General features: G+C 34.9%; 2 protein-coding genes across 2 annotated transcripts; both read left to right on the top strand.

Annotated features, from left to right (window-relative positions):
* The first annotated feature begins 1487 nt into the window (after positions 1-1487).
* Positions 1488-5515, top strand: LOC108193268 (calmodulin-binding protein 60 B). The gene is made up of 7 exons (XM_017359857.2): positions 1488-1930; positions 2013-2088; positions 2773-3301; positions 3418-3578; positions 3683-3886; positions 4209-4377; positions 4715-5515. Exons 1-7 carry the CDS (start codon positions 1845-1847, stop codon positions 5185-5187), a joined length of 1698 nt encoding a protein of 565 aa, XP_017215346.1. The 5' UTR covers positions 1488-1844; the 3' UTR covers positions 5188-5515.
* Positions 5516-6380: 865 nt separating this feature from the next.
* LOC108194007 (exonuclease DPD1, chloroplastic/mitochondrial) lies at positions 6381-11603 on the top strand. The gene is made up of 4 exons (XM_017360889.2): positions 6381-6594; positions 8020-8656; positions 10692-10897; positions 10975-11603. Exons 2-4 carry the CDS (start codon positions 8088-8090, stop codon positions 11193-11195), a joined length of 996 nt encoding a protein of 331 aa, XP_017216378.1. The 5' UTR covers positions 6381-6594; positions 8020-8087; the 3' UTR covers positions 11196-11603.
* Positions 11604-11842: the final 239 nt, after the last annotated feature.

Below are 11842 nucleotides of genomic sequence, written 5' to 3'. Positions count from 1 at the left end.
TGTAGTTGCGTTGTTTGCTTATGTATGTTTATTTGTTACTTATGTATGAACACTTGGTAGTTGTTGCTGCTTTTCAGTTTAGGTGTCATTATGTATGTAAACATTATTGCATAACATCAGTTTTATTCCGACAAACAATGACAAAGCCACATAAACATAGTAAGCATCAACGTAACACTTAAAATGCCACTCAAACATAGCATATTTAAAATGACCTTATATATCTCATATTTTAATTACGCCTAATTTTCTGGAAGTAAAATTACGCAAGAGAAGAAGGCATGAAACACTCAAAATATATTTCTTCGTATGAAAATCAAATATTTAATTGCTAAGTACTCCAGAGAGATACATAACCAAAAAGAAGAACCTAACGCTCCCTTAAAAGTTAAAACCGTTTCTGTACTCGTACAAAAGTAAACCGTTTGTACGAGTCGATCTAGAATATGTGTGTATGTGTTAGAATGGCTAAAAACCTAATGGTATTTTATAGAAACATATAGGTTACAAAAATTCACAATTTTATTACTAGCTATGTAATTACAACATTATTAATTAGATAATTACTAAAACTTGAATTAAATATATAAATATATATATATATATATATATATATATATATAATTACCTTTTAAATTATACTTCAATATGAGCTTAAATATTTAAATATTACAATCTATAACATTATATCATATCATTACATAATATAATAATATAAAATATAATATCACAAATAATGTATAAGAATTATCCGATTAATGATTTTATTTTTAAAAAAAATATATCACAAATAATGTATAAGAATTATATGATTTTTTTATATTATATCATTATATAATATAATATTATAAAAATATTATATTATTTTAAAGAAAATTATATTATAATTAGGGCTGTTTTAAAGAATGTGCACAGGGATTATTTACCCAGCTTGGGTCGCTGTTTGGAAACGCGACCCCAATGGGTTTTTTTGTGTTTGGGTCGCTGTTTCAAAGCGCGACCCGTGCTGTAAAAATTTTTTCGTTCAGGTCGCTGTTTCTCGGTTGATTTAGACTGGTTAGTTTTGAAAACTCAAAAAAAAACTGGTTAGTTTTGAAAAGTGGTCGAACAAAGTGGTTATAAACGAGAGGGAGCCTAGAATTCATGTTTTACGATATCATGCATGCAGACGTGTCTACTCACACAAGTGTGGCGACGACTTTGGAGTTGACATCAAAACTTTTACAAGTCTCTATCATCAAGTCTCTTCACTCCTCGACACTATACGCGTTCTTTATTGCTACATGCTACTCTGTGTTTCTGTGTGTGTTTTGCATCTTCCACCCCCCTTCGTCTTCTCAGCTTCCGCGTTGTTTCCTTTGCTTTGATTTGATCGTTGCAATTTCAAGAAAATGTACTATTAGTACCTTTCTATTATTACGCGGTTTTTTAGTTAGTATCGTTAATTTTTAATTAAAATAGATAAAGATTTCTATTATTACGCGGTTATTTCAGTTGGTATATTAATGTACCTCTTGCAAGTATTAGTTAACACTGTGGTTCTTGATGTTAATGTTCTTTTAACGTTGTAATAAATTCCTATAAAGCCAGGTGTTGGTTCATGTTTTTATATTTTTGACTTTAAGAGTTTGAGTGTTAATTTTATTCTCAGTTTGAAGCTTCTCTGCACTTTCTGCGATTTCGTTATTTAAGGCCAGGGGTTTGGCAGTTTTGAGATACTCTGGTTTTTTTTAATTCTTTGTGGAGTGAAATTCTAGAGCTTAATTTTAGTTGTCAGTTTGTTTTGTTCTTGGAAATTCGGTTTGTTGAGTTCTTGGCGATTCGGCTGTGTTGTGGTTTATTTGATGGTGAAGCGACATTTTGGCGAGAGGAGTGATGATGGCTCTGAGATTGCTAGATGGGAAATGAAGCGACGATGTGCATCTGCGACGTAAGTGGGCTGTTTTGATTTTTTGTGTTGTTTTGGTGTGGTTTTGGTTTTAGGCTTATGTGTGTTTGTGATGTTTCTGCAGTGTTCTGAGAGATGTGATGAGGGGAATTTCGCTTCAGGAATTTGTGCCAAGACTAGAACCTTTTCTCCGCAGAGTTGTAAGATCTCTCTCTCTTTACATTTAGTTGAAAATTTAACTTACAGTTTTTATATTGATGTTTTTGTTTTGATCATTGAATCATTTTCTTAATGCTTGTTCTACCTATCTGTTGGATAGTAATAGTAGAGTAAAGGCAGGGGTTTTTAGTGCAAATATAATTAAGCAACTGTTCACGGCTTGATTTCCTATACAAGTTTCTTTTAATTCTATCTCAATCCACCTCGGACTCACTAGAGGCTCGCCAAGGCTCTCTCTCCGGACAAGCATAGAGCCAATACTTGGCCCCAACCACTTCCACTAGGCTCCACCCTTACTTAATAGACCCCACCTAATGCCTTGCTGAGCTCCAAGTCGGGATCCACCCTCGGGACCCACAAATCTCCAGACAAGCATAGAGCCAATATTGATTTGTATTTTAGTTTGTATTTAGTAGTTTGTACGGAGTAAGATTCTGTGTATATATTGTAGTTACACCTTTAACGGTTGATTTCAATGTTGTCATGTATATGATATATTTGAAACTTCATCTGATGAATCTTGTGGTATCCAGAAAAAAATTACATTGATAGTTGATTATGAATTACTTAGCTAGTTAGCTTAACTAATGCTATTGAGCTAAACTTAATACTGTCCGAGTGCCTTTCTGCAACTATATGTGCTAACGTTCTTATGTTGTTTCCAGGTGCAGGACGAGGTGAACCGTGCAATTCAAAGGTTCCAGTCATCTGCTAAACAGAGCGAGTCATCTGGCACATGCGCTTGGCAGCTGCAGTTTTACAGCAAGATTCCCTCTACTCTGTTCACTAGCAGCAAGGTCGAATCTGAGGATTGTGAGCCTATAAAAATAGTGTTGGTGGACACTAGGTCCAACGAGATAATTACATCTGGGCCAATGGCGTCAATGAAGATTGAGATTGTTGTTCTTAACGGTGATTTCACTGCTGCTAATGGAGAAGATTGGACCAAGAAGGAGTTTGATGCCAGTGTTATTCAAGCAAGGGAAGGCAAAAGGCCATTGGTGACAGGGGATCTTACATTAGCATTACGAAATGGAGTGGCTGATCTGGGTAATATCTGTTTTACTGATAATTCCAGCTGGATCAGAAGTAGAAGATTTAGGTTAGGAGCAAGAGTGCAGAGTAATTCTACTCAAGCAAGAGTTAAAGAGGCAAAAAGTGAACCCTTCATTGTAAAAGATCATCGTGGAGAGTGTAAGTCATCCTATCCTACTGTCATTTTCTTTTCTTTTTTACTTTTGAAAAGCGAGGAATATGACTGATGTGAAAGAACTATGCTAGATCTGAACTAACTAACATTCTTAATTCAGCATACAAGAAGCACCATCCGCCAGCATTAGCTGATGAAGTATGGCGCTTAGAGAGAATAGCAAAAGATGGCGCCTTCCATAGACGGTTGGCATCTGCTAGAATATTCACGGTTGAGGACTTCTGTCGTTTGTATATCACTGATCCTACCTCACTACGCAATGTAAGATATATATTCTACAATCTAAAATATCTAACTCATTTGAATGTTAGCAACAAGAGAAGTTGAGGACAAGTCTGTATAACTCTGTATTTTAATTCATGTAGGTACTTGGTGGCGGGATCTCTAACAGAACATGGGAAACAATCACTGAACATGCTACTCGTTGCACTCTAGATGACAAGATGTACCTTTACCGTGGAGCTGCAGGAAGAGTTCTGCTCGTCTTTAATTCCATCTGGAAGGCGATTGGAGCAATATTTGATGGCCAGAATTTTGAGTACCTGGATAAACTCACTCCATTCCAAATGGTTTGTACTCCTAAAATAAGTTTTGGCTAACACATTCTTATGTGTGTTCCTCCTAATGACCATCACTCTCCATGTCACCCCCACATAAATTTAAATCAAAGCTACTTAATCATAATTAGACCACTTACAGAAAGGGATTGAGTTCCTAACTTGATAAGCAGGCTCACGATCAAGCAAAAATCCATATTTAGCATCAACATTTTTTCTTATTAGTGAATATGTAGGAATAACACAATATGTCTAAACCCTGTCCATTAGTCTTCAAAGTGTTGTCAAAATTCTCTCTGATTCGATACTGATGAATGCTCCCATTTTATTGCAGAATTTAGTGGAACATGTGAAGCTTCAGGCTTATAAAAATTTGCATGAGCTGGAACTACTTGAAGGGTCTTTTATAGATCCCCCGATGCTATTGTCCAGTTTGCAAACAGAGACGTCAAACAGTTACTCTGCAGGTCAACAAAATGTCGACACCTCAGTTGTTGATGAAGGTATGCATGCTGTTGAGAATTACTTGCTATTTTCAGCTTGACTATTGTAAGATCCTGTGTATCTTGATGAAAAGAAATCATCATTTCCTTTTACATGAAATTCTATGTAATATCTGTCTTTAATAATATGAAGAGATTTATAAGACAAGAAGCTTCCAGTTGTGCACGGCTGTTTCAGTCTTGATCCATTTAATTACTGATTACTGATATCTGAATCATATCTACTTTTGGCTCGAAGTTGAATGTTTATATGATATTAGGATGTGAATGCAATAGAATGTTGTTGTTCACTCTGTCGTATTCTGAGGGTTTTTTTTTTCTTGTTTCTGGTGCGCAGATCAACTGCCAATGCTGCTAAATTTTGGTTACATGACAACTTCACCACCATATACTTCTGAACTGGACAATGGTGATCTTCAAGAAGTTATACTGGAACATGATTTAATGCAAGGGTTTTCTTCAAAAAGAAAGAATAGTCTTGTGACAAACAATTTTCTCCATGAATCATCTACCCCCGGATATGGTGTAGCTCCCAGTGTGTCTCCGGGGTCAGTCTTGGCAAGTGCAAGTCTAGCTTATACCGACACTTTTTCAGCTGAAATGATGAAATGGCCAGTGAATGAAAATTTTATTTGCCCAAACAACCAATCAATCGACTTTGTTTCTTCCAGTATCGGTTTCCATGTTTCAAAAACAGGAAGACCAGGACTTAAGTGGTTCAAGCTTCGTGCTGCCCTGAAATGGGGGATATCAATTAGGCGCGATGCAGCTGCCAAAAGATTAGAAAGGTTCCTTCGCTACGATTTCTAAGCTTAAGTCCAAGCAGCAGCTTAGTTCTGTCTGAGAACTACATTCTTTTATTTTTGCAAATTTAGTTTTTCCCTCTAGCATCAAATGCAAAGAAGGGTTCACTTTCAGTTGGTGATATAGTTTTCTTCATCACGTAAATCCTACGTGGTAAATCAGGTCTAGTCTGGCAGGTTGTGGATGCAAAAGCATACTGTTTATGCAGTCTCCACAAAGATTAGGAAGCCATTTCTTCTAGTTTCTAGCTACTGGCTACTTTCTTTCTCGTTAAGTACCAAAAAATGGTACCTTGATCAGGGTTAAGATTAATGTTATAATTTGTAAATTCTCACTGTTGCCTTCATGTAAAGTTCTGTTTAATCTTATTGTTGTTTCTATGCAATTCTCAAGGGCTGTGTATCTTGTTACAGAAAAAATGATTAGTATTCGTAAACCTACAACAATACATGTACCGGTTTACTTTTATTTTGTTTTCGAAAACATATACGGTATATCTCGCTCGTTTGGCCCAAATAAGAAGTGATAAAATCTCCTGCTGAGATTACTAACTTGCCTGAGTTTTGCATAAGCTAAAGAATGAAGATAGTTGGGATATCTGGAGAGGGAATGTGTGCAATGTCTTTGTCCAGAGAGAAAGTAAACTAAACCCACAAGAATAGTATATTCTGCGGTATCATTATTTTGTTTGGACTTGCCTACCTAATACAACATGTTATAATGACTTCGTCTTCAACAGTTCGTGCACGCTATACCTTGTTACTATACCAAGGTTATTATTTTAGGCACGTATGAGTTGTACTATACGCTACATATACTCATCACATTGAAAAATGATACAATTTAATTTTTAAAAATATTTTATTTTAATACAATTATTTATTTAAAGAATATTCCAAATATGAGCATAATTAGTCAGGCTAAATAACTCAAGTGGTGGGTTTATACTCGATTGTCTCGGGACATTTTTAGTTTGATTCCGCCTCATCTCGAGAAGTATTAGAACAAATTATCATTCGTAAAATATATAAACCTGAATTGTTCAAAAAAAAATAAAATCCAAATATAAAGAATCAACCGTCATCTGCCACACTGAATATGTAATTTTAAAAAAAAAATACTGAATATGTTTTGTGAAAAACAAAACACTGAATATGTTATTTACATATATAAATTTTAAAAAATTACAAAAATTAGACATCGAGAAGTGGGCTACTGGGTCCGAAAGATATGGATCTGGGTTATTTTATTAGCCCCTCCCTCTCCTCTTTTCCGAATTTATCTCCCCGCCCTTCCCCCAAGTTTACATTAGGGGGCAACATATACATACACACACATGTATGTATATTTCTTACGCATAATAACACAAACTAACTGTTTCAACTGAGGCTTTGCATTTCATTTCACTACCAGGCATGTCTTTGCTTTGATTTCACTTTATATACTTCTGTATTGTTGTTTGAATTTAAGAGTTTGGTTGTTCTTTATGTAAAAATTCAATCTTTATTTAATTTGTTTTGTTTTTGGTGTTTGGTTGGTTTCACATGATTCTAGCCTCAAATTTGATTACAAAGTTGTTGCCTTTATAATCTTTTTGTGTTTATTTCAGTTGAATATGTGTTTTCTAGTGTTTTTGTTGAAGTGTTTAAGTGTTAAAAATTGGAATTCATTAGGGTATGGATTGCTTCATTGTAAAATGGTTGAAGTTTGAATACTAGAATGTGTAGTGTTGATTGATTCTTTTTGATTTTATGGTTCACTTGAGCAGTTGAGCCTAATTGGTCTGCTATCTTTTTTTAACATTTTCTGGTATGTTTATTCTACTTTTTCCTTTTAAGTCTGCAGGGACAGGGAGAGTGAGGACCGATGGCCTTGCCACTAGGCTATCGATTTATTTCTTATCTTGATAGAAGCTTAGCAGTTAATTAGTGAAACACTTGTTTGATCTTATAATATTCCGAAAATCAAATATGTTGAGATGGTAAATGTAGAATTCAGAAAAACCAAAGTTTGTCAAACATTATGCTACAGTAGCAATGTAGCATAACTATCTTCAAATACTGCTAAATAGATTATTTAAGAAAATGAGGCAGAATGCAACAATGATCATAACTTGACTGAATGCAAGTGAAAGCAGCATGTTAAAATGGTGAACGTGTGAATAATTAAATTTCACATTTGAAAAGATGTGTACAATATGCTGAACCAAAGATACTGTATGTGAAGTGCTTTAATACTATGTGAAGCACAGGAATTGTAAAAAAGCATGTGAATATGCGATTGGTCATGTCAAACTATCTTGTTGTGCATATTTTATGGAATTTCTTCTGTATTTTATAGTTCTTTTTATCTTCCATATGCTCCAGATATGTAATCCACATATATAATCCATATTTCATGCGGAAACTGGAAGCTGACCTTAGCTTAATCTTGCTGAGTGTCCTGAATATATTAAACTGGAGAATTATTAAATGAGGTATGGTGGAAGTCTGGAAGATATGAATCAAAATTGTAAAGTAAAGGAATTATGAAAGCAATGACGTGAGTAGCGAAGTTTCTTTAAGTTACTGTATTGTATTATTTTTTATTGTGAGTTGCAACAAATGCACGTGTTTGTTACCACGTCTAGGGTTATATATTGCATTTAGTGTAATACCGCCATCTATCTTCTTAACTTGTATATCCTTTCTTGGTTAGACTAAACTTTTATGGTTAATCCATCGGGTCTGGTTTTCATCCCTAGGCATAAAATAGGTTAGTGGTGTTGAAATCATGAAGGACAATTAGTGTATTTGTTTGGTTATTGCTAACCTTGTCTGTTGTTTGCTTCATTGGCAGGTTAAGCGTATTGGTTGTGCAATTCAGCATTCTTTCCTAATTGACTCTTGTTAAATTTATAGAAGCAGATGAGAACAGTTTCGATGTGCTTCTCACTTTTGCAAGTTCCCAGATGTAGATTTCATACTTTAGCTAGTTCTTGGTGGGATAACTTCCACAAACTAGGTAGGACGGGAGTAAAAGGCTCTAGATTAGATCATCTTCGTTCTAACAACAGTGATCTTGATGGAGGACATACTAGGAAATATGTTAGAACTGTGACCACAAAAACAGATCAGAAAAGGAAAAGTGCCTTGAACAAAAAATCTGAAGTTGTTGGACATGGAATGACTTTATCAAGCAATGAGTTACATACAAACAAATTAGAGATAAGTACAGTTGAAAGAAAGGACTTTGGAACTCAACAAAAGGTTACTGAGAACAAAGAGTTGGCCAAACTCATGACTATCATCATTTTCGACATTGAAACTACAGGTTTTAGCAGGGAGAATGAACGAATTATTGAGATCGCACTTCAGGATCTTGTCGGGGGTGAAAACAGCACTTTTCAGACTCTTATAAATCCTGAATGCTATGTGCCTAATTCACATATTCACGGCATCTCAACACATATGGTTAGCAGGCCTGATGTCCCAAGGTATAATGGTTATATTTTGATTGTTATCTCTCTGTCAGAAATGTCCCGCAAGTTAATTTCGTTAAATTTGATATTTGGGCTTGGTAAATGTCATCACCTGGTTAAAGAGTTAAAGCAACTTGGTTATTCATAGACACTCTTCTTCGTTTCCCTACTGTTGTCTTTGGCATGTTAGTGAAATCGATTACGTTACTTTCTGCTGAATGGTCTCTTGGTTTAATTTTTATTTCATTTTGCTCATCATTGTTTAAGTTGAAGTCATATATATAATAAAGCTCACAGGTTTGACGCACATTAAAACTCATGGTGGGGACACAACAAAAGAACTACTTGTCAGAAATGCGGGCGGTATGGTTTTTTCCCAAAACCGCGAACCAACCCGCGCATGCGGTTTGAGGAAATTCGTAAACCGCAACCGCACCGCGTAATATAAAAACCGCGTAAACCACACCACAAAATTACGGTGCGGTGTGGTGCAGTTCATGCGGTTTGCGTGGTTTATACATTCAAAAAAATTATACTTTTGAATGACAATATAAATATAATTTTAAATTATATGTATTTAAAAATAATGTTTAATATATATATATATGCGCGCGCACACAAATACAGAGTTACGATACTCATGAAAAGAAATATAAACTAAAATATGAGTATGATAATAATGAAGATCAAAAGATTTCAACACTTACAAGTCATTTTATAGAAAAAATAAATATAATTATAATATATAATTTGTCGTCTTAAAACTAACATTTGTATTGTAAAATTTTTAAAATTAAGTTGAGTAACTTGAACATATATACACACATATAGAAGATAACATCATAATAAATAATCTACCTATATAATATAAATATTTGTAATTATATGTGATATATTTTATATATTTGAAAATAGCGGTGCGGTGCGGTTTGAACCGCGCATGTATAATGTCAAACCGCAACCCACACCGCACCGCGCGGCTTGTTAAAATTTCAACCCGCAACCGCATCACGAAAAAGAAAAACCGCATTTTGCGGTGTGGTGCGGAGCGGTGCGGGCGGTTTGTGTGGTGTGGGCGGTTTGATGAACACCCCTAGTCAGAATTTAGCTTTGTTGATAGTAGATTGTTCAGTTAATTTATGTGTATAACGTCAACAAGGCAGATCCTTTACAATCTGAATTCCCGGAGAAGGATCATACTTCTTGTGCATCTCAAGATGAAATTAAGCGGGTGAACCAAAACGACAGTATGAAACATGTAAATTTGTATAAATAGAGATGTCTCTATATTGGGATTCAGATACTGGTCTAAATTAGCAACTTGCGTAAAAGTGTGGAATCTGGACTGGAGAGTAGGAGACTAGCGAAGAAGGCATGTGAAAAATAGAGGATTATTGATCCTAATTCTCAAAGTACTTTGCAAACAAAGATATCTATAAATTGTCTGAATATATATAAAATGATTCTAGTAAGAACATTTTTTACTCTGTAAACGGTGAGAACACTTGTTTTTCCCTCTCCGAAAGTTCCAGAACAATTGTTTTCTACATATTCTGCACTTTTTGTATTATATTGTTTTGAAATTTTTTAATACTGCAAATTAATTGCTCTCAATGTTCTCACAGTCATGCTAAAATGTGTTCTTTCACTTTCTATATATTTATTTAAACATGATAAATAGAAATAGCAATACATGTTACATATCCATCATGTCTAAAGCAACCAATCTCTATGTCACTTAGAAAGTTCATTTTTAACTAATAGTTGGTGTTTATTACTCGACCAAGTGCCTATAAAATTTGAGTATTTTTGAATGTTGGTCTTTAAACAATATTGTTTATGGAGAAATATGAAAAGAAATATCCTGCAAACAGCAGCTCTTGAAGTTAAGTAGTTATCAAAAAGTGGTCCTTGATATGCATCTTTAAATTTTGAACAAAGAGAGTTGTCCTTTCACAAATGCAGACTTATATGGTAAAAAGTTCCTTTTTAAAGCATCTGTATTGTTATTGTTGTATTCTGAGTTCTGATTGTCATGAACATAATTCAGGATGAAGGAACTCATTCCCATATTAGTGGAGTATATACAGAGCCGCCAGAAACCTGGTGGTCAGGTTCTGTGGATTGGTCACAATGCTCGGTCTTTCGATGTTCCTTTCTTGATTAAGGAATTTAGTCGTTGCTCTATTGAGATTCCGAAGGATTGGATATTCATGGACACACTTCCTCTAGCACGGGAATTAGTGAAGTCTGGAGGTCTCTTTCTACGTCTCACCCTTTATGTTTGCATATGTGTCCATATAATCGACTTACTTACAATATGTTCTTTTCAGGACCAAACTGTCCTTCAAAAACGTCACTGCAAGCGCTTCGTGAACACTATAAAATTCCGTTGGTTGGTTCAGCGCACAGAGCCATGTCAGATGTGTACTCGCTATCACTAGTTCTCCAAAGGATGACTTTTGACTTGAAAGTACCTATATCTGGACTTCTTGATAGATCTTTTAAAGCATCAGAAGTAAGTATTGCTAAGAAGAAGAAGAGTTCAAGGTAGTTCCTGATAGTGCAGCAATGGTTGTGAATTCAGTTTTACTGCAAATATATGGCCACCATATTATATCCAGTTACAACTAACTTACGTCAACACTGTAAGGCGATCTCAGGGTGGGTGAAAAAGATTTGTTGGACATCTGTAACGGTTTGGAACCAAACTCATATCTTTAGGGTTGTCCGATCATGTACTCAGCAAGTTTAACTTGCTATATTGGTTGAAAATCACTGAAGAACCTCAACACCTGGTCAGCTTTACTATTGAATTGTGTTACCAACACCATGAAGTACTGTATCCATTTTTAGGGCTGACACATGTTGTATAATGATAATTAATTAGGTGTAGCAGCCATTGATGATTGTATGCAACATTTATACATTAATGATCTGAAATATAATTTGCGTTCGGTTACTGAATTTATAGATAATCATGAAATTTCAGCAAGTCACTTGTGCTTATATGCAGATCAGCAGAAATATGTATGATATGGGATTTGCGGTTCTAGATGCTGGTCTTAAACAGTTTGGCTTTAATCTGAGATATGTAATGATTGAAGTCACCAAGAAAAACCCTTAAAACTCTACATCTTTTAGACAAAAAATGAATAAAATGAAAGTAGTTTTAAAAGCGTAGAGGAAAAATAAAAAAAA

Source organism: Daucus carota, chromosome 7 (genome assembly GCF_001625215.2).
Source record: "Daucus carota subsp. sativus chromosome 7, DH1 v3.0, whole genome shotgun sequence".
Taxonomy (NCBI): Eukaryota; Viridiplantae; Streptophyta; class Magnoliopsida; order Apiales; family Apiaceae; genus Daucus; species Daucus carota.
This window is presented reverse-complemented; position numbering and strand designations above follow the sequence as displayed.

What these genes read in the sequence shown, in the direction of transcription:
- LOC108193268 (XM_017359857.2), top strand. Translation starts at nt 1,845, where the DNA reads ATGGTGAAGCGACATTTTGGCGAGAGGAGTGATGATGGCTCTGAGATT. An exon ending in AACCTTTTCTCCGCAGAGTT is followed by an intron (nt 2,089 to 2,772) that starts GTAAGATCTCTC and finishes TGTTGTTTCCAG; the next exon opens with GTGCAGGACGAGGTGAACCG. An exon ending in CACCTCAGTTGTTGATGAAG is followed by an intron (nt 4,378 to 4,714) that starts GTATGCATGCTG and finishes TCTGGTGCGCAG; the next exon opens with ATCAACTGCCAATGCTGCTA.
- LOC108194007 (XM_017360889.2), top strand. Translation starts at nt 8,088, where the DNA reads ATGAGAACAGTTTCGATGTGCTTCTCACTTTTGCAAGTTCCCAGATGT. An exon ending in AGCAGGCCTGATGTCCCAAG is followed by an intron (nt 8,657 to 10,691) that starts GTATAATGGTTA and finishes AACATAATTCAG; the next exon opens with GATGAAGGAACTCATTCCCA. An exon ending in GGAATTAGTGAAGTCTGGAG is followed by an intron (nt 10,898 to 10,974) that starts GTCTCTTTCTAC and finishes TGTTCTTTTCAG; the next exon opens with GACCAAACTGTCCTTCAAAA.